Here is a 22,890-nt window from a genome sequence, read left to right on the forward strand (position 1 = left end):
GTACTAATATGCTTGAATCACACTTTTACTGAAGCTGATCATTATGTTAAAATATATGATTCTACGGGATATGGCATATTTGGGCAGTATATACTGAGATAGTTCTAGTTACTATCTGTGCAATTTTGACAGAGGAATACCTTAATTTTTAAGAGCTCTAGTTTGCTATTTACCAATTTAACATTTAGCATATGCACCAAGTACTGTAGTTCGGTTAAAATGTCAAACAAGACATCCTCCGTGTCCATGTGGAGTTCACAGAGGACTCCCAAAAGCAAACAGATAAATGGCGTATCAAGTGATGGATGCCAAGATTATCCCTACACCACACACAGGGGAGCTTAGAGAGAAAGGAGTCCTATCAGCCATGAGGCATTGAGTTTGGTTGGATCAGGCGAACCGGGGTAGGAACAGGACAACTGATTCTCCAGTTACATTCTCCCTTCCTCCTTGGTCTGTGGGACATGTAATATAGGTCATCAGAAGTGATGTTTCATGTTCTTGCTCCTTTGTTAGTAGACCCTATCTATCCTGCTGAATGAGAGAAGAAACCAAGAAAGGTTAGTTCTTATTTTAACTAGGTCCTGAAATTAAACTAGGATGCAACTAGTAGAGAAGGAGCCAGGATCAGGAGAGGGGATGATTCCAAGACAGACTCTGAAGCAAGAAATAGGACTGCATATTTGAAGGTGATACACTATTTAGGGAGTGGAGCTGAAAGGGACCACAAGTGAACTTGACTAAACTGGTAGAATAATGTTTACAGCTTGGAAAGGTGGGATTGATTAAGGACATACCTAAAGGTCAAGAAAGTAATTTGGGCGCATTGTCTGAGAATGGCTAAAGTTCAATTAAATTTGATGAAAATGTAAAACTACTTGTTTTCAGCTTTTTCTAAATATAGTAGGACACATTTGGATGTCTGGGAAAATCTACATAATTTTTCTGGATTTGACATTCTGCCTGTAAAAACATTGGAAATATGTAAATGAATGATTGCTTCCAAATGTGTCCTCATTTATGGATATGCTTGAGACATTCTAAAATTCATCTTTACTCCTTCCCTCTCTTTAATTCTTGACATGCAGTTAGTTATTATGCCTGCTGATCATGTTCATGTGTGTTAGCTTTAATGTGTAACAAAGCACCCTCAAAACTTAGCATCATGATAGAAGAGAAAGGAATACTTCCCTAATCATTTTATGAAGACAGTATTTCCCCAATACTAAAACCAGACAAAGACATGTTTGTAAGGAAGACATACAAACACCCCTTATATACACAAACGCCCCTTATGAATATAAAAAGAAAAAGATTCAGTAAAATACTAGCAAACCAAATCCAGAAACAGATAAAAAGGATTATACACCATGACCAAGTAGGATTTATCCCAGGAATGCAAGGTTGGTTTAACACATGAAAATCAATCAATGTGGCATTAATGGAACATAGGACAAAGACCACATTGTCATCTCAGTAGACTCAGAAAAGACACTTGACAAAATCCAACAATTTTCATGATAAAAACACTCAATAGAAGGAAATTTCCTCAACCTGATAAAGTGCATCTGTGAAAAACCCACAGCTAAAATTATATATAAAGGTTAGAGACTGAAAGCTTTATCTGTAAGATGAGGAAGAAGACAGGGATGTTTGCTCTAGCCACTTCAATCCAATAATTTACTAGAGGTTCTAGCCAGAGCAATTGGGCAGGAAAATGAAATAAAAAGGATAGAGATTGCAAAGGAAGAAGTAAAATGATCTATTCTCAGATAACATGATCTTGCATATAGAAAATCCTAAGGAATCCCCCCGCCAAACACACACACGTAACTAATATGTGAGTGCTGCAAATTTACAGGATACAAAGTCAGTAAAGGAAAATCAGTTATATTTCTATAAACTAGCAATGAACAATCCAAAAATGAATTTAAAAAACAATTCCACTTACAAATAGCATCAAAAAGAATAAAATACTTAGGAATAAATTTAACAAAAGAAATGCAAGATTTGTACATTTAAAACTACAAACCATTGCTGAGAGAAATTAAAGAAGTCCTAAATAAATGGAGATGCATTTTGTGTTTATAGATCAAAAGAGTTAATGTTGAAAAGATGACAATGCTCCCCAAACTGGCCTACAGATTAAATGCAATTCCTATTAAAATTACAGCTGCCTTTTTTTCATAAATTAGCAATCAGAGCTTGAAATTAATTTGTAAATGCCAGGAGCCCAAACTACCCCAAACAATCTTGAAGGAGAACAAACTTATAGGATTGATGCTTTCTATTTCAAAATTACTACAAAGCCACAGTAATCCAGACAGTGTGGTAATAGTATAAGGCTAGATATGTAAATCAATGGGATAGAATGAAGAGTCCAGAGATAAACCCTTACCCTTATGGCCAACTTTTTTTTTTTTTTTTTTTTTTTTGTGGTACGCAGGCCTCTCACTGCTGCGGCCTCTCCTGTTGCGGAGCACAGGCTCCGGACGCGCAGGCCCAGTGGCCATGGCCCACGGGCCCAGCCGCTTCGCGGCACACGGGATCCTCCCGGACCGGGGCACGAGTCCGCGTCCCCTTTATCGGTAGGCGGACTCCCAACCACTGTGCCACCAGGGAAGCCCTATGACTAATTTTTGACAAGGGTGTCAAGACCATCCAATGGGGAATCAGTAAGCTTTTCAGCAAATGGTGCTGAAACAACTGAGTATCCACATGTAAAAGAATGAAGTTGGACTTATACGTCACACCATATACAGAATTAAAATAAATCATAGACCTAAATGTAAGAGCTAAAACTATACAATTTTTAGCATAAAATGTAGGGGTAAATCTTTGTGACTTCATTAGGCAATGGTTTCTTAGATATGACACCAAAATCAAGTTAAGAAATGATAAATTAAACTACACCAAAATGCATAACTATGTGGTAGAAAGGGTACCATCAAGACAATGAAAATACAACCCAGGTATTGGGAGAAAATACTTGAAAATTATATATCTGATGAGGAGATTTGCTCTAGAATATGTAAAGTACCTTTATATATAACTCAACAATAAAAAGACAAACAGCCCAATTTAAAAATGGGCAAAGAACTTGAATAGAGATTTCTCAAAAGAAGATATACAAATGACTAATAAGCACATGAAAAGATGCTCAACATTGCTAATAATTAAGGAAATGCAAATCAAAACTACAATGAGATACACTTATCCATTAGAATGATTAAAATCAAAAAGTCAGACAGTCAGACAATATCAAATCTTGACCAGGTTGTGAAGAATTTGGAACTCCAATACACTGCTGGTAGCATTGTTAAATAGTGCACCCACTTTGAAAAACAGTTTGGTTGCTATGAAAAATTTTAAATATAGTGTTATCATATGACCCAGAAATTCTACCAGTAGGCATATTACCCAAGATAACTTAAAAAATATGTCCACACAAAAACCTATACGTAAACATTTATAGAATTGCTATTTATAATAGCAAAAAAATGGAAACAACCCAAATATCCATCAGTTGAAACAGGTAAGCAAAATGTTGTCTATCCACACAATGGAGTATCATTCCACCATAAAAAGGAGTATGTGTTGTACCATGCTACAAACTGTATGAACGTTGACAACATTATGCTAAGTCTAGAAGCCAGACACAAAAGGCCACATACAGTATGATTCCATGTATGAAATATCCAGAATTGGCAAATCCAAAGAGATGGAAAGGACATTAGTGGTTACCAGAGGCATTCAGATTGTTCTGGGTTTAGTTTCCAGATAACCCAATCTGCAACTATCATCCATACTGGACAATCTATTATAAAATTAAAACATGCATTTCCCTCTTTTCTGACCTGTTTATACTTTTCTGAAATCTGGACTTCCTCATCTTTCTTCCTTGCTTGGTAGATCCAGATAACTTATTTCCTGTTGCAATGCTTCCCTGAAAGTTTAAGAAGCAACCCGAAAACTGACCATCTCTGACACTGAGCTCATCCTGATGTCTGTAGCCCTCAACCTGGTCCTCAGTGTCCTAAGCAGGCATGGTGATCTTGTCTTCTGTGATCTCTCAACCCACTGTCAAGGAATCCATCAAAATTCTGGAAAATCTTCCTCCTGAATAGATTTGAGGCTGCCTAATTTTCTCCTTTTAATTATATTTTTGAATGTGAATGTCAAAACCCCAGACAAGTTTATAGTTTAGTTTTCCCTGTTTGGAAAGTTATATTAATTTATATCATTACATTACTCAATGTACTCTTTTGTGTACTGAGTCTTATTTAATAAGATATAAAGTTCATCCATGTTATTGTATAGCTCCATTTCATTACCTTCTCTGTTGAATAGTATACATTTGTTGAGTATATCAGAATTTGTCCATTCCACTGGGGCACAATTGATGCATTTGCCACTTGAGGCCACTGCAAACAGTCCCCCTAGGATCATTTTCGAACCCCTGTCCTGGTGTCCTTAGGCACACATTTCGCAGGTCATAGGATCTGCATATCCTTAGCTTAATAGATAATCCCAAATAATGTCATCTAATATTATTCATCCCGGTGTCACAACCGAAGTTCAGGATAGCATCACCTCTCTGTAGAAATACTGCTACACCTCCCCTCTTGGGTCATCTCTGTGCCCCTCCCCATGTACTCCCACCCCAATGCTATCTTCACACTACAAGAAAGTGATCTTTCTAAAATGCGATTCTGTTCACTGTATTCAAATGCTTGAAATCTGCGAATGGTTCCCCGTTATCCCCCCAGTAAAATACAAACCCCTACACAGCGTTTTGCCACCTGGTCTCTGAGTAGATTCAGTGTCGTCTCGCGCTAGCCCACTCATCCACGCTCCGGCCATGCCTAAGCTTCTTCAGCAGCTCAATGAAACCTGGTTTTGTTCTGTTTCTCTTAACGATATTTTCAACGTGCTCTTTCTCTTTTGTTGCTCATTTGTTGCCTAGAGCAGAGGTTCTCACACTTAATATGTATCAGAATCATCTGGAGGGTCTGTTAGACACCCCCAGCATGCTGCACCCTCACGCAGAGATTCTGATTCTGTACACGGGATGGGACTAGAGAATCTGCATTTCCAACAAGTTCCCAGGGGATGCCAACGCTTCTGGTCCGGGGACCACGTGACAACCCCAGGACTGGATGAGCCTTTCCTACCATCTCCTTCCTTGCTTCACCTCTCTTCATCTTGCAGAATTCGGCTTAGATAACTCCCTTCAGTGGCTGCTGGATTGGGCGGAGGCCTTCAGTGTGCATCTCTGTACTTTTACCCATTCTCTCTTTGCACTTATCAATCTATCATTGTAAATGTCCAAGTGCCCTCATTTAAATGGAAAGGCATTCACAAGCAGGGGCTCTATCTATGCCATGCTCGTACCTCAGGGCCTGGCACCTTGCCTCATAGTATGGACCCCATAATAGTAGTTATTAAGGAATAAATAAAGGAAGACACGAGTGGAGGCTAGAATCCATATCCACTCCATCCTGTGTTCTCTCCAGCACCAGCGCAGGCCCTGTGCACGGCAGACACACTGTCAATATTTATTGAATTAACAAATGATGGTTTTATGGGGGTCAAAGGATAAGACATTTTGAATATCTCCTGTATATACTTTTTCATGGTATTGTGGAAATTAAAATTACCTAGATTTGGGTCTGCCCTGGTGGCGCAGTGGTTGAGGATCCGCCTGCTGATGCAAGGGACACGGGTTCGTGCCCCGGTCCGGGAGGATCCCACATGCCATGGAGCGGCTGGTCCTGTGAGCCATGGCCCCAGAGCCTGTGCTCCGCAACCGGAGAGGCCACAACAGTGAAAGGCCCGCGTAACACACACACACACACAAAAATTACCTAGATTTTCTTACTGAACCAAAGTTGGATCCACTCACCCACGTGCAGTAAAGCTAGTCTACTGACACTGGTGTGTGGTGAAGGCAAGTGCAGCGTTTATTGCAGGTGCCAAGCAAGGAGTCCAGGCAGCTGGTGCTTAAGAAAACGGAGCTCCCGGGGGCTTTCAGGGAGAGCTTTATAAAGACAGGGTGAGGGGGTGTTGGAGGGAGGTTGTGGGGTGTGTGATCAGCTCCTGGACACTCTTCTGACTGGTTGGTGGTGAGGTGACTGAGAGTCTACATCATCAGCCTTCTGGTTCCAACTGGTTTGGGGTCAACATGCTGGCCGTCAGCATACAGTTAACTCCTTCTGCGTAGTGGGGGCTTGAGTAGCTGCAAAACAGCTCAAAGGACACGGCTCAGAATAGCACCTCTAGCCCCTGAGGAGGAACCGAAGGTCCTAGACTTTGTTTAATGGCTAACCTACTATTATTTTGTCTTGCTTGACTGTTTTCCTTTCTTTTTGCACCTTATCACTTCTCTGATGAAATTTATTCTTTGGAACTGGGAGGCGGCCTAGGAAGCTAAAGTTTTTCTACAGACAAAAGGCAGGCAGAGGACAGGGCGGGGTGGGGATGGAGGTGCGGGTCTGTCTCCAGAAGGTCCCTTAGGGTCCTGCTTGTTTACATTTTCATCCTCAAAGAATAACGTGTTGACTTTCCCCCAAACCACTCCTGCCTCCTCTGCTCTGTGACCCCACTCATGACCTCAGTGAACAGCCGAGCACCTAGAAACCGGTGGCCAGGCTTTCCTCCTCACTCTCCTGCTGCATCTCCCTTCCCATCCTGGCAATCTCAACATCTTTGCTTCCTGAAAATTTGCTCTGTCCCTTCTACCACGACTCTGTTTCAAGCCCTCATGATGTCTCGCTTGGACTATGATAAGAGCTTTTAATTTACTTCCCTGCTGCTCACCTTATCTCCCTCAAATCTGCCCTTCACAGAGTTTCAAGATCGCACTCATCTGTTTAAACTCTGCTAGCCCCTCTCCATCAGCCTCACGTGGGGTCTTTATTTTGGGAGTCAGGGACCCCTTTGAAAAGCTGTGCACCCTCTCCCGAGATCCTGTGGGAGTTTATGAGGTTCCAGATTAAATAAGCCTGGCTGAGATGCTGCAGCTCTTTTTACCACATGTGATGTCCTTTGTGATTTGCCCCTGTCCATCTCCACAGGTTCAACTCCAGCCACTTCTTATCTGCAATGCAAGTGCCCCCGGAATACCAACTGGCTTCTATAGCAGCATCAATGCAGGATGCCTGTGCTGGGGGGGCGGGGGGCGGCCCATCTGCGAACAGTCTTTTCTAGGCTCTTTGTGAGCACCCTTCTTCCATGAATGACATGCACCTCTATGCTTTGATGATGGCCTGTGTGTAGTTTACCTTTTCATCGACCCTATTGTATTATGGCTGCCTGTTTACCCATGCTAAGAGATCACTGTAAGGGCAGTGACTGTTCTGTATTTATATGTATGCATCTGTATAATATATGTAACCTGTCAGTCCACGGTTGTTGAATGAATAAGTGTAGGGTGAGTTACCTTAGGTTTATACACCTTGGAAATCTTTCTTTTGCTATTACCTGTAGCTGCTCTGTTGGGAATTACATCACTTTCTATGACACTTAAAAAGTTTGATGTAATTAGATAGACTCTTAGATATCATTTGGATACAGTAAAATTCACAGATCTTACAGTTCAATAAATCTTTATATTTCTTTATATTTTTATATGTTTATACTTGTATAATGACCATCCACATCATACTGGAAACATTTTCATTATTCTAGAAAGTTCCCTTGTGCCCCTTTCCCATCAATACTCCACTTTAAAAAACTTCTATCATCACAAATCAGTTTTACCTGCTCTTGAACTTCATGTAAATGAAGAGCCATAATTTGACACCTTCAAAATAACCCCCCATCAGCTTCACGTGAGACTTTTATTTCGCTGATGTGTCTTCACACCCATCACACTGTAACCTACCTTAAACCACTTAATTAACACCTCCCTACTGGGGTCTAGAGATGTGTATGAACATCTTCTGTGGTCTGGAAATAATTCTATGATATTAACAGCTTACGTATGATTTCCGGCATATATCCGTTAAATTGAAAAAAATTCTATTAAAGTTGCTACAGCTTAGCTGCTTCTTAAGAACCTAAAATTTCATTCCTCTAACCCCTTAATTCCCATATATAAAAATGTAGCCCTCTTCCCTCTATAAAATCCTACTTTCTATCTGTAAATCTTTTCTGAACCCTTCTCTACGCTTATGGTTGACGGACCTCACATTGCAATGTCTGCCATGATGTAAGAGTAAACATCACTGTGTTAGCATCATATTAGCATTTTGAGAGAAAGCCTACATTGGACATAAATAAACCTTAATAGGATACAGAATCAGGAGGCCTCACAGCAATAAATCAGTGCAGCACACCTAAGCAAAGAGCAAAGGGGTGGGGGGCAGGGAAGGGGTGGCAAATCACACACCTGTGATTCTTTTTCGCTTATGTCCCCACCTTGTTTTACCCACCTTCCCACCTTCTCCACCTTTGCCCGTCTGGGTCACCCACTGGAGGGGTCTTGGTGATGAAAAGGATGTATCATCATCTTAGGGTTTCATTAGCCTCACCCAACGTAGGCAGAATTGACCTGTTTTTGTTGCTTAACTCTGAGAAGCTTCTCCAATCATCCATAGGTGTGAAAAGGAGAGAGATAGAGAGAGAGAGGGAGAGCAAGAGAGAAGGAGGAGGAGGAGGAAGAGAAGGAGAAAAAGAAGAAGAAGAAGAAGTAGGGAGAGGAGAGGAGAGAGAGATTCCGACAGGAAATACGAGGTCATGGATTATGGATGAGAGAACAGACTTTCTCCTCACAGAGCATCCTAGGGCTGGCTTCCTGAGCCTCAGTCCCCATAGAACAATGCAGTGAAAGCCTCCTAGTACAGTGGGCACAGGAGAGAGAACAGAATTAGAAACCTCTAAGCTCTTACAGGCTTTTAGCACATTTTCCCATCTGCAGAGAGAGAGAGAGAGAGAGAGAGAGAGAGAGAGAGAGAGAGAGAGAGAGAGAGAGGATGCAAACCTTCTCCAGAGAGGAGAGGAGAAAGTCTCCAGCTCCGTCACCCTGAAATTTAACCGGATGAGTCTGCGGAGGAGATAATTCTTCAAAATCTCCCCAGAGCAACGCTATCGCTTGCCTCCCAGGAGTGTTTTTACACTTAAGCCCAGGTGCTCTTTGCCCTGACCGTGCAGTCTGTGTAGACATTGAAAATAGTTCTGGAGATCTGTGCCCCAAGAATGAGTGCTATTGCAACTTCTCCAAAAATGTTTAGCCTTTAAGTTTGGGAAATAATTTAATGTTATTTATGAATTTGTATATTTCACTGTACATTTCTTTTTCCAGATCACTTGAAAATGCTGTTAACATTTTGTCCCTTCCACTTTAGAGACTGTACATTATCCTTTGAAGTCCAAAGTGGAATCTGGAACCAGGGAATTCATTTGGAAGAAGAAAGTCATTAGTGTTTAAACTTGCCCCCAAGTTGTCCTATGCAGCATATTAAAGGAGCCCTTCGTAGGGAATATTGAAAAGGCAAATGAATAAGTTTATTGCACCTACACACTCAGATAAGAGGGCCGAGATATTCCACTCCATCACTTGTCTCTTTTCCTTCTTTTTCAAGTAGAGTAAATTTTGTTTTCCCAACTGTTCAATAATCCTGAATTTAATAAAATACTCCTCCAGACATTATGTGTAGTGCCCCAGAAGATGTTTTAGATTATTTCTAATTCTGTGGTTCTCCATTTGATGACCCTTTGAATATTCACTAATGTTTTGGACTTCATAGGGAATGAGAAAAGTAGAAAGTCTACACCTCAGTAAGTAATTATCTACTAAAGAGAGGCTTTTCATGTGATACAATTAAAGAAAAATTTAAAGCATTGTATTATCAGATGCTAGATTGACTGGTACATGGAAAAGTGAATAGAGGGTTCAGTTAAGGCTAGGACTTATTTAGGCCAAAATCAGTCAAGAAGAGTTTGTAGGTTAAACAGGTTCAAAATGAATATCAAAGGATGCATACAAATTGAATAAGTAACTTAGTGTGTATGTAGATAAATGTATGGGTGGTTAGATTGTAGATAAGGACATGTTTTTTAAGAAACATATTATTTTAAAGGAATGTATGGGAATGGGAAAGTATGAAGGAGAGCCTCCAAATTTAATTGACTCAAAATTCCTTTCCTCCTCTTCAGGAAAATTGACATTATGTGTTAGGTCATTGAAATACTTCAGATAATTGTCTTCTAGTTCACAGGTGTGTATAGATCTGCCCAACCATCAGAGTCTCGTTTCCCAGCTCCATCTCGTTTCCCAGCTCTATGTCTCTTAGTCAGGCCATCACCGATCGCTGTACTTACCTTCTTCACCAGTGGAAGGTCATTCATGTGTCTATCCCACCAGTTACAGGAAGCTGTGTACTCCTTCAAATGGATTGAAGAACAAGGCAGAGAATACTTCATTGTTTTCATACAAGCACCCATATTACACATATGCACACAAACTTAGATGCAGTCATACAGACATCAACTAGCACTGTCCATTGCTTACTTACAGTTAAGATATGAAACTCTTGTTTTCAAGGTCAGACTTTGGTGAGGTGAAACAGTATCTGAAAATCAGCGAGTCAGCCTAGATAGTTGTAACATATGCTGGAGAGATTTCAAAGTGGTTGTTACCGTTCAAGTGAATGAATTTGCAAAGGTTTTACAAATTCCCTTTCTTAGATACCCAATTTAATTGATACTCATTAGAATTTCAAGCATTTCATTTTGATTAGAGACAAAAAAAATCGCAAAAGGAATGTGAGTAACCAGATGCCCTTATGGACCAATTAGAGCATCCCATATAGCCTGCGTGTATGGAGACATCTCTATCTATCAATCTATTTATCTATCTATCTGGATATATGTATATATTTCTGTATCGATACACATAAATGCATATGTTATATTACTCTATCTTGCATTGCATAAAGAGTAATTTTCAAACTTTTGTGGAACAAATTTAAAATTGCATTTTTTTTTTTACTTTACATTGCTCTTCTATGAAAATATTAGTATAAATGCTGATGAGTCTTTTCGGACCCTTATATTACATATTCACATTGAGGCACTAAAGCAGTGCTCAGCTGGGTGAGTGTCCTCACTGCTCTGCTGACACAGAGAGGGTGGTTTTTATTAACCTCTTCTTTCTTTCTAGCCATGCAGATCAATATTGTAAATTCCCTCCTCTGTTAGCGCCACGATTGTCTACATCTAAGTTAAATGTCCACTTGTTCTGGAAGGAGACTTGTGAGGCTGTTTGAAGGTGAGGAGTCCTGAATCTGATAACCAGAGGGTTGAATAGTCTGGCAGAAAACCAAATCGGCCCCAACAGGCAGCAGGCTGTGGAAAGGGGATGCAATCAGGGAGGCCAGGACCAGATCAGTCAGGCAAGGCAGGCTTGATCCTGGTTCTGAGGCACCAGAGGATGACTAATGAGGCTGAAAGTCTAGCAAGAACTGACTTTATATACCTTTTCTTCTTGACAACTCAAGATCAGTCCTTCTCTGAAGCCTTCAGGAAAGGACCATTTAAGCCTTAGAGAGTCCTAAATGATTAAACCAGATTATTGTTCTCAGGAGAGAAGATCTTGACTCCATCTACTCCGAAGCATTTCATTATTTGTGATAGGTGATACTATAAATTTAGTTTCCAGCCATTCTGGGTTGGGGTGGGGGTTACCTGTGGATCAAGGTCCCTCAACCTGTATGTGATTTTCTTCATTAAAGTCTAATATTTTTAGGCCCCAACCCATAACCAGAGCAGAAGCAAAGACTACTTTGTCTCACGACTTGAAGTTGCTTTACAAGCAATTTGTGCATGTGATTTTTAGCCTCATTTGGAATTTTTATAGCACCCTACCTAAACTGGTGGTGTTTGTAAAGTTGAGTTTTAATTCCATCATTTAATAAATTCTGAAAAAATGCAGAACTGTGAGGTTTGGGAATTAGCTATCAAAAGACTGATGTAACAGATCCCCCCAGATAGGGGTCAAAATGGAGTAGTATTTCACCTGTGAGCTTTCACTAGAAAAACTATTTTGAAGCTGTGTATCAAGCACATTCCATTTTTAAAGATATTTAATAATAAGTGCTTATCTGTCACCAGGATCATTCCAGTTTCATATTTTTTTTTTTCCATTCTGGAAATAATTCAGCCTTATTTGAAAAAATCTGGTGTATAACGATGCTAACCTTTAAAAGAAAAAAAATCGTGTTTTTAATCAGAATTAGCGTGAATAGTGAGCAGCTGTTTGGTGTACAAAAGAGAAAAAAAGAATTTCTTTATTATTCCAAATTGCTTCTGAAATATTGTAGGTGACATTCAGTGAGAACAATTGTTCCTTGTAAATTCTGAAAGATAATCAAACCTTTGTGCTTTATTAGTGTGTATGTTTTGTAGCAATGAAAAACAACTTTCAAATGCGTGATTCCGTTTTGTATTTAATGACCATAATCTGTAAAGTAAATTGTTGACATTATCTCTAATCCAATCTAGGTCTTTATTGCTACCATCGTCACCAACTCTGATGTTATCCTTCAAATATCAGATTCAGAGGACCCCAAACTGGTCCATGTGATGTCATAACACTGAGTTGAGTTTTGTAGAGTTGGGCGGAGATCAAGAAATTATAATCAATTGTAAATTACCATGATTTTTCTACTTTATCAAGGGAGTGTAGTTAATAGAGTCAAAATTCTTTTCCCTCAGTAATCATACCTGCAGTAGAAGCTACTTTTTGTTTGCTAATGATGGAAAATATAAAGATGTATTTCTTTGTGGTTAAATGTAGTTCTACCAGTGTTTTCAGCATGAGTATGCGGTTTTCAGAGACAAAGACATGAGAGAAACTCTTAATCTGGGGGAATTATATGTATATACAGTTCATGCATATAAACCAGATTCTAAGTATTTTGATAAAGCTAAGAATAACTTTCTGGGGATAGCCTCCTTTAATGCTGAAGTGGATGGGATGTTGCTCCTACATACAGCCCTTGCCCTATAATTTTTATCACACTATACTGTGCTAGCTTGGTTGTCTATATTTCACGAGACTACAAGCACTTTGAGGTCAGGGGTGAAGTCATCTTTCCCAGTGTACCTCCAGTAGCCAGAGTCTAAGACTTACCAAATGTTTATGCAGTGAACGAATAATAAACACTTTTGGTAACGAGCCCTTGACGTATGAGGAGAGATGTTAATTCTCACAAAGGACTTCGGTAAGAGTTCTTACAGGAGGTGGGTTTAAGTTACTTAATAGTAGATTTTTCGGGCTCAAATCAGTCATATTTTCAATGGCATATTTTCTTTGCCAAGCACATATCATGCTTCTCTGACACTCATACATTATTATTTTCCTCTCCATGAGTAAATGGTGTCATAGAACTCACTTGTCTTTAAGATGTTGAGTAGGAATTATATAGAGGTGTGCAGTTTGCAGAAAACAAAGAAATACATGTATTTAAAGAAGGTATATCGATAACATACCTATCTTTGTGTTAAGAGGAGGGGACAGGTGTACCTAGATGGAGAGCACCTTCCCCCAGGAGACGCTGGACAGCATTCACATAAAGTCATCGGTACTGTGTGCATCTTTGAAGACTTGTATTGAGGGAGGAAGAGAGGGCCTTGTTTTCTTTTTTGGAAGCAGATATAAGTAGTTGTCTCATGGTTTTATTAGGAAACATTTCAAAACACACAGAAAATCTTAAACGATAGACTCTATAATCCTTGTATTTAAGGGGTATGTGTTAGACATATTTTTATTCCCGAAAAGCACTTAAAATGTCAACTTGAGAGCAAATCACTGTCAATAACTGACTGTGGAATGAATGCATAAATGAGGAATATGCATCGCTGATCATGGCTGAAAATCGTCCTTCTGATTCTTGGGAAAACAAGTTAAGGTGTGTCTGTTGCAGTCGTTTGATATATGGCTAAATATCATTTCCTTGTTACTGCTGATGGCACCTTTGTGTGGAACACCAACGATATCAATTAGAATTTGTATATGCATTTTTCTAACCTTCAGACTAAAGGTTAGGACTTGTGCTTACCATCTGTAGGTGAGGAAGCTGAGGCTCTCGGAGGCTAAATCACTTGTCCAATTAGACACCGTGGTGAGGGATAGAATCTAGATGTGAACGCAAGCCATTCTGATCCAAACCTTGAACTTGTTCTCCGTCATACTGCAGAAATAGAACGATGCCTTGGTTAAAATTTAAGTCGTGGCCAACCCAATATATAGGTTTGAATTTTGTAATCTGTGGGTTTAATAAAGGCATTTCTTGTTGAGTTTTGCTCAGTAAGGGAAGCTAAGACCTAGGCTTCTATCTTAGAAGGATGTACGTGGTTAAAACAGTGCTCATAGCTATCTTTCCAATGCCCTCAAAATTTGAAATACAACTTCGAGGCTATGTCATCTTGTTTCTCAGATCATCATTAAAAAGTATCAATTTGTAAAAAAAATTGTCTTGCATTTATAAGCAACTTACCTCTGACCTTTTCTTTGGCTAACATGGCTATTGCATTGTTGAGTGTACTTATTTTTGTTGCAATAATGCCTGCAGACCGTACATTTCTTTCTTTCTGATTCCAATTCAGGTAGAATTACGTTGCCCGCTTGTACAGTGAAATTCACTGCAGTCTGCAGAGGTAGCAGAAATCTAAATTTGTAAAGCTTTGCAAACCAAAAGCTTTTTGTGGATCATTTAAGTTTTACATTCTGCGTAGAAAACCAGAAAGATGTATTGTGAAATATAATGTAATTTCTTCATTATGAGGGGCAGATCCAAAGACCCTGGGATTCTAAGAGGTGGCTATTTTGAGATCCTGCTATCAATTTCCTATTCACACACACAGCAACTGGTGGCAACTAAAAATAATCGGCTCGGGGACCAGCTAAGAATCTGGTCACATTCGGCTCAGGGACAACGTGCAGAAATGAGATTTAGGGTCCCTCCTTCCGTCGCTTCTCTCCAGTCCCCTCATTAGCTAGTTTGCTGCCATCTGAAAGCTATTGAAAAGCCATTAACAGGCAGGACTCGGAGAGAGCCGCACTGCAGCACACCTTCGGAGCTGGCAGAAGGTGGGTGCATGTGAGCGCCAATTAGAGGGCAGCATTCCCGGGATTATGGCACTAGGAGCCCTGTCAATCAAGGGACTACAATAGCACGTGCAGCAGTGGTGGCTCCAGACCCGCGGAGAGGCTGATCTGAACTCCAGCCGCTGAATGAGAATGAGTTTGAAGCTTTTTGCACAGCCAAGGAACAGAGCCTCGGTTCAATAATGCATCCCGAGGTAAACTGTTACCTGAGGAGAAGCTCTCAATAATGCATTTCCTGGGGATGACAGTTGTAGCTGAAGAGAATGCTGGAACCTGTAGCAAGATTTCTGTCTGAGATGGAAAGATGTCTCACTATCATTTTATCAAGTGCTGTAAGTAACCTTGCTATTTTGCTCAGATGGTTGTCTTCTTAAAATATTATTTGATGCAGATGCCAGCCTTAAGGCAGGTCTGCTGGCATGCCACATCTGCATGGGTGACATAGAACGGTGACTTTGAAAGGTGTTTTACATGCTAAATGAATTTCCTCTTAATACCGGGTTCTGAAATAATTCCAGTGTGATCCAAACGCTGATAGTATAGAAATCCTTAAAACTCTGGCTTTTTAAGAAAAAGATACATACACATTGCAATTTTTAAAAACAATCCATAAAAAAGAATTTGATAAGGATATTTCCCGGTATCAGCACATGTTAATAAAATGTTTGCATAAAGACTTAGTTCATTAATATATGGCTGAGGCCATTTAGTTATTATTTTATTCTCAAGTTTTACTGCTTGTGTCTACACCTAATGCTCAACTTGTAAGCTTCATCTTTGGGTTTATCCTTGACTGTAAACTTTCATCCTTCCATCAGTCACCTTGCCATGATCAGGGACTAGGGAGACATCTGTACCAAATACTCTACACTGATGCCAGTATGGTGAAAAATCGTTTGGCACTGGCTTTTCTCATGGGTCCATCAAGGATTTCTTCAATGCCTGAATTTTTAACAGGATTTTCTGAGCTAGACAAAAGCTGCATCTAAACCTTTTTTGGATGGTAATAATGAAGAGGGAGACATTTTTCGTAAAAATGGCTCGCTAGAGATGCATTTTTTTCTCCTGTAGCACTTCTGAAAAGTTCTATACATATATGTCATTGTCTTAATGTGACAGATGACATTTGTAGAAAATGGTTCCCTCCTAAGATGAGGGTTTTGTTGGCAGAGGACATAACTGTTACCTTTAAGTAACACCATTCAGGGAACACATGTTTGGAGAGGATCTTGAGTTGTGCATTAAAAGGGAACCTATAAAAAGCGTGGTAATCAAGAAGGGGACAAGATTCACCTTTTTCTTGTCTTTTGTGGGGAATGCATATAGGCATAAAAACTCTATGATTAATGAAAATGAAAATTCATTGCTATTCAGCACACCCAGGAGAGGCATGTTTTTGGCTTGCAGGACCATTTTAACTCCAAAAAGAATTCCCTTGTAAAATCACTTGTTTGTAAGTTTGAAAATTAGCTCTCTAATTAACAAAAGCAATTTGTTACGATGCGCAGCATATTTAGGAATTGTGAGGAGTCTGTTTTAACCCCAGAAATCTTGGGGTTCTCGTCTTGGTGAAGTGCACCTAGGACGGCACTCTTGGCTGGTTTTGTGTTGCCCCTCATGTTTTACTGCACCAGCAGAGTGTCATGATTTCCCCTCTCTGTGCTTGTGCAGAGGAGACTCCTGGAAGCCTCCGCACCATTTCTACAAGGAGCCCGGATGCTCCCAGGCAGTGTGTGCCGAGCGGGCGGAGGGCAGCCGCGGAGCATGAAGCAGAAAGGGACAGGGCGACATGAACGTGGAGGTTCAGGGAGCAGTCGCTTGCCAAATATAACGTGAGACTGCCCTCTCCTGCCTTCCGTTCCTTTTGTTGCAGCCGAGTTCTTTGAGTTTAGAGTTTCAGAAAATTAGAAGAAGTGATGATGTGTGACCCATGGAAGCATTTGAGAGAATTCTTGCAGTCCAGATGAAATCTAAAATTAATGAAGAGTGAAATGATCTAAATACCTGGGAAAAGTGTTGTTGATGAATTTATCAGAGTAATTACCAACTTCTTACTAAAGATTCGGCTGTGTCCTAAGCTCTGTGTTTGGCAATAGCTATAAAATGGAAAAGAAGCACGAATACTGTCAAATGCTAACTTCTCCTCGGGTGGGATGGTACAGCATATGCTAAAAGGAGTTCAGACATGATATGTCATCGTGTGCCACCAGTCAAGGGACGTTTTGCAGTATTGACCTCGATCTTGAAGAATGAATAGAATATAGAAGGAATGATGAGGGCACTTACAGCAGCAGAAATGTTTATTGATAAGGATCATAATTCACAGTTTAATCATTATTCCTGACGCAGAAGATGTTACCGTACTCTGTTCCCTTGACCTTGATATTAGGGTGATGGATTGGCAAGGTTAACGGGCTGCTCCATTCTTCACACTCCATTCCTTCCTCGCATGAGCTCTGTGTCTCCCAGGGGCCTGTCTTTTTCATCCTGGCCCTTGTTGGTTGCCATATCACGTGTCCACTTCCAAGACGGGCAGCGATGCCAGAAGTGGATCAATTCCAGGGAAGGAGCTGGAGCTCCTTCAGCTCTCTGTTCAACAACAGAACCACATGGGATCCTAGGAAGGCAGCCTTAGGGTGGGATGTTGGGAGACCAGTGCTTCCAAGGAACTTTTAATCATCTAGAGAAGTAGTCATCAGTCATCATTTAACGCTAAAGCAGGTATATATACCGAAAGGTCTAAATGCAGATTTCAGCAGTAGCTGCTAGCTCTGACTTACGGAATTATCAGTAATTACAATTTAATTAACTGTAATTATAATTAATTATAATTACATTTAATTGTAACCGGCCGTCAGAATAATAATCATAGTTAAACATTTATACTTAAATATTTATATGTTAATTATGACTAATTAAATATAAAATTCTTTATATGATAATTATAATGATCAGTTACTTTAATAAACTATTCTATATTTTCAAAACTGCCTACAGTGGGCATGTTTGACTTTTACAATCAGAAAAACAAAACTTTCGGACAGTATAAGAGAGACTATTCAAAGGAAGAAGTGGCTTAGACTCGCCTCACCACCCACATTCCTTCTCAACGCCCTGGGACCTGGCCCACTTCTAACGCGCCATACATCTCGTGCAGAAATGTTAAAAACTAGAGTCTAAAACTGTACTGTGGAAGCACGTTGTAGCAGGAAGGTTTAGGAACGCCACAACAGCAAGTGCTGATGTTTCCTGTGTCTCTTTGGCCCAGAAGGATCTTCAGATGGGTCTACAGTGATACTGAAATAGTGAGATTCTGAGTTGTGCCTGGAGAGGGTGAGCCGTGAACTTGGACGGGAGCCTCAGCTGAGGTCCAAGCAGAAGTGAGAAGGGAAGGAGAAAATGAGCTCTAGGGGAGTCATGGGCTCCCACAGTTCTAGTGCCTCGTGAAAGCTTTGCGCCTGCACTTCTGGTTTCTTCTTAATAAACTGGAGCTGAAGCCTGAGGTGTGCGCCCCATGAAGTTCCCTTCTGTGCCTTGGGAATTCAAGTGGTGGAACAACTCCACCCGGCTTCTATCTCTCCCGGTTCAGTTCTTCTCTAAGTATATGGGGTTGGAGCAGCACCCTTTGTGGTAGAAGGGAGGTTAAAGTTATTTAAAATGAATAGACGCCAGGGGCTTCCCTGGTGGCGCAGTGGTTGGGGGTCCGCCTGCCGATGCAGGGGACGCGGGTTCGTGCCCCGGTCCGGGAGGATCCCACGTGCCGCGGAGCGACTGAGCCCGTGAGCCGTGGCCGCTGCGCCTGCACGTCCGGAGCCTGTGCTCTGCAACGGGAGAGGCCGCAACGGTGAGAGGCCCGCGTACCGCAAAAAAATAAAATGAATAGACGCCAGAACTGCTAATTCACTCACAGCAACCGAGGAGGAATTATACCAGAAAGGATGCTGTTTTGCATATTAAACACGTTTTACAATGTATCAAGGTCACCTTATTTTTGTGTTTCTTGTCACTCGTTCTCGTAAAGGCTACTTCTGCTAAGATGCCTTTCTTGCACTCACTGTCCATGCTCTTCACTTGTTGGAAAACCTCCGCTGCCCCATTCCGCCGGCTCATTGAAACACCACCGTGCTGCTGCCACGCCTGCCTTGTCTCCCGCAGCCTGCTCTCCGCCCGCCCCAGATCCAGGGTCCATCCCTGAAGCCCCTCCACTCCCTCGTCCTCACCCCCCTTTGTGGCACTCAAGGGACAAATGCCTAACCCAGGTCGAACCCAGCTTTGCAACGTGTCTGTCCTTAGACCTCAGCAGTGGACGATCCTTGATGTCAGAGCAAAAGCAGACACATCTCCCTTTAATTCTAGACAGACAAGACTCTCCCCCACTCTTACCGTGTTTCCCCGGTTGGCACGATTGCTCAGACCTAGAGAGTCCCACCCTGAGAACATAGGAGCCGTCGGGTGTAACAACTGCGTCTTCCCACCATTACGTCTTACAAAGGTGCCAGCGTGTGAGCTCCTCTTTGCTCACTTCTGTTCTGTAGTCCTGAATTGCTCGTCCTTGTACCCAAAGCCAGTGTGCTCTGGACTCTACCTGGTTCCTCCCTGCTTCATTTACCCTTTTCTCTCCTGCATCACCGAGCTCTCTCCTTTGTTTTCATGGTCACACCTTAGAAAAATTGACACACATGACCTCTGACCCTGGTCAATGTTTTTACTCTCCCAGCCGGTCCACTCATGACTTCACTGAATCCACTTTAGTTGAACCACCTTGATGTGGTTAATTAAATCCCGCAGACGTTACTCCTTCCTCGTGTGAGTCAGTTTCTCACGTGACTTCGCTTCCTCTTTTACAATTCTTGGGATTTTTCCCCTAAGTCCCTGGCAGCTCTTCCACTGCCCCATTGCCGGCTTTCTCTCTTTAGAGTTTGGCCCTGACACTTTGCAAGATCCCTGGTGACCGCATCCATTCCTGTGGTTTAAACACCATCTAGATTTTCTCAGATGTGTACCTTTAACTCAGATGTCCGCCCCTTCTTCCTTAACAACATGGACATCTTTTCCGGCTAATGAAGATATATATCTAAGCCTTCTTTTCTTGGTAGTTAAGTAACATTCTTTAGCATTTGTTGAACCGTTTATTTATAAACTCTTTCCTTTTCGATAAGCATGAAAACTTATTTTAGTATTTTTGGCTTATATTACTAGAGTATTGATTCACAAAAGCAGGGCTGCTGAATCAAATGGCATGTGGACCTTTAAGTATTGTAGAAACTGCCGGATTTCTTTCCAAGTAGCTATAGCACTTCAGATTGCCACCACTAGCAGAGAATGTGCGTCTCTGCATCTTTGCCAACCAGAGATGCTACTGGTTGAAGATGCGTCTATCTTCACATGTTGTCAGCTCCACGGTGGAAATATAGTTTCTGACAAGGCTCTGCTCTGATTCCACTGATAATGAAAAAGTTTTCCCCATTTTTATTAGGCTTACTTCTTCATATCTGTTTTCATTTTTATGTTGAATTATTTATCTTTTTCTTATCAACTTTATATAATATTTTATATTAAGAAATATTCATATGTTTCTGGATATATGCTGAAGAGAGCCTTCCTATTTTTTTCTTTTGTCTTGGTTGGCATCTAATTTTCTTGTAATTGTATAGAAACGATGACTCTCTTGTCTATGACAGATTTTGGTTTTGTTTATTTCTTTGGGTTTTCTGTTTTTCCTGAAGCTAAGTGATTGATCTTTTACATATTATTCTAAACTTTAATTCTTACATTTTTAATTCTAATCCTTGTAAAATTAAGATGTTTGTGTGATGTAAGATGAGGATCACTTTTTTCTCGTTACCCTGATCCATTTGTCTAGTTCTTGGCCATACTCTGTTGGTAACTGTGTCTTGATAGTAACTTTAATATATAATAAGGCAAGTCCCTTCTGATTTTTTTCATACCGTTCTTAGATATTCTCAAATATTTACCTTTCCTTTCAATATTAAAATTATTCAACCTGTCTTAAATTTTAAAAAAATCCCTGATCAGGTTAAAAAAATTGCTCAGAAGTTTAAATGTAATAGTGTATTAGAATAAGATGTGTAGATCGATAGTATCTATAATTCTGCTAATTCAGTTAGTTTCAATATGTAACACAACTGCTCCAAACTTACCTTTAGAACAGTGTATTGATAATCTTTATATGAATATTTTATATATGTGTAAGAATATTTTATTATTTTATCAAACATTTTTTAAATAAAATAAGTAAAGCTCTCATACTAGTGATAAATCTAGGACTCATAAAACCAACACAATTAAGAACAAGATAGAAAGCAGTAAATGTGCTGCTAAAGATAAATCTTTAGTGTAAGCTATCTCTGTCTGTATCCAAATCCAAATCTAATACCTCTCTACCTAGCTAGCTAGCTAGCTGTCTACCTACCTACCTATCTATCTACCTATGTAGATATCTATCATCTATCTTTCATCTATCTATCATCTACCTTTTATATCTATATCTATCCTTCCCGGGTCATCAGTTGTGAAGTAAAAACCAGAGTTGAAGCCTATGTATAAAATGATAAATTACTATGGTATATGTCTGTTGTTCCACATTTGACTGCATTGTTCATGTATTTCACTTTTATACAGACTCTTAGGAGTGTCAAGGCTCCGTGTGCCCTGCCGGTCCATCCAGGATATATCTTTGTGTATTTCTGCAGTGTTAACCTTGCATTATTAAAGGCTTGTCATTATATCTGGAGGGTTCCACACCCATGTCCTTACCTGGCATCTGTTATGCTAATGTGATACGTTCCCTTCTGTAGGCTCTTTGGTGAATGAAAGGGGACTCTTTATACTTTCAACGGTTGACTCACAGTGTCGCTTGAGGGTCGGTCGTAAGTGTGCCGTGGTGACTAAACTGAGCTGGGTGGATTAATTTAGTTTCACCTTCCTTCTGTCTTATTCATTCATTAATTCAGATATGAATTAATTCAAGAAGTATTTTTGAACTCCTAGACTTTTCCAAGCACTGATCTACAGGCTAAGGATACAAGGAGAATAGAGCTAGCTCACATCCCTCACATTTTGAAATTTCCATGCCAGTGATGAGACAGACAGTAAATAAGTAAACAGATATAGATTAAAATGTTTGGTATCAGCAACTGATGTGAAGAAAATTAATAAGTTTAAAGATCTCATGGGTGGCCTGAGAACAGAACAATTTTAAGGGACAATTTTAAATAGGTGGTTAAGGGACAGCATCTCTCAAGAAGTGACCTCTGAGTGATTGAATAAGTGAGGAGGTGGGATGTGAAGATGTGTGGGAACAGTGTGCCCAGTAGAGGGAACAGCAGGTGCAAAGGCCCTGAGACAGGGATGAACGTGGCTCATGTGGTTGATTCAGAGAATCTAGGCTCTCAGAAGTCAACTGTTTTGTTTAAAGTTTCATTAATACTTTCTAAGCTTAGAAATAAATACTTTCAATGTTCTTATTTATTTCGATGTTCTTATCTACTCAAGTTAATATCCCATAATTCCATTTACCTCTACTTCCAAACTTCTTAAAAAAGTTCTTTGTGTCTGTCTCTCAAATGTCTTGCCACCCAATTACTGCATTTTAGCTTCCATGCCATCACTGCATTGAGATGTCAAACTCTTTTTTCTTTCCCATTTATCTCAAAATATTTGTCTAGTTCAGCTCAGCATGAGTCAGAGTTACAAGGATACTTTCTTTCAGGAAAGCAAAATGCAGGAAGACTTAGGAGGTTAGAGATGGTCACCCC

At 40.4% G+C, this 22,890-nt stretch overlaps 1 protein-coding gene across 6 annotated transcripts in view; it reads left to right on the top strand.

Annotated features, from left to right (window-relative positions):
• MYO16 (myosin XVI) overlaps positions 1–22,890 on the top strand; it is a 537,770-nt gene that overhangs the window by 96,837 nt on the left and 418,043 nt on the right. For 2 of the 6 annotated variants that reach the window (XM_059041515.2, XM_067016253.1), the window contains exon 1: positions 14,790–15,444. The exons of the other annotated variants lie outside the window; for them this stretch is intronic. In XM_059041515.2, the coding sequence (XP_058897498.1) occupies positions 15,417–15,444 (28 nt within the window). In that variant the 5' untranslated portion in view covers positions 14,790–15,416. Of the gene's footprint in view, positions 1–14,789; positions 15,445–22,890 lie in introns of those variants that run through there. 6 annotated transcript variants of the gene reach the window in all.

This window comes from Kogia breviceps, chromosome 16 (assembly GCF_026419965.1).
Source record: "Kogia breviceps isolate mKogBre1 chromosome 16, mKogBre1 haplotype 1, whole genome shotgun sequence".
In the NCBI taxonomy this organism is placed as follows: Eukaryota; Metazoa; Chordata; class Mammalia; order Artiodactyla; family Physeteridae; genus Kogia; species Kogia breviceps.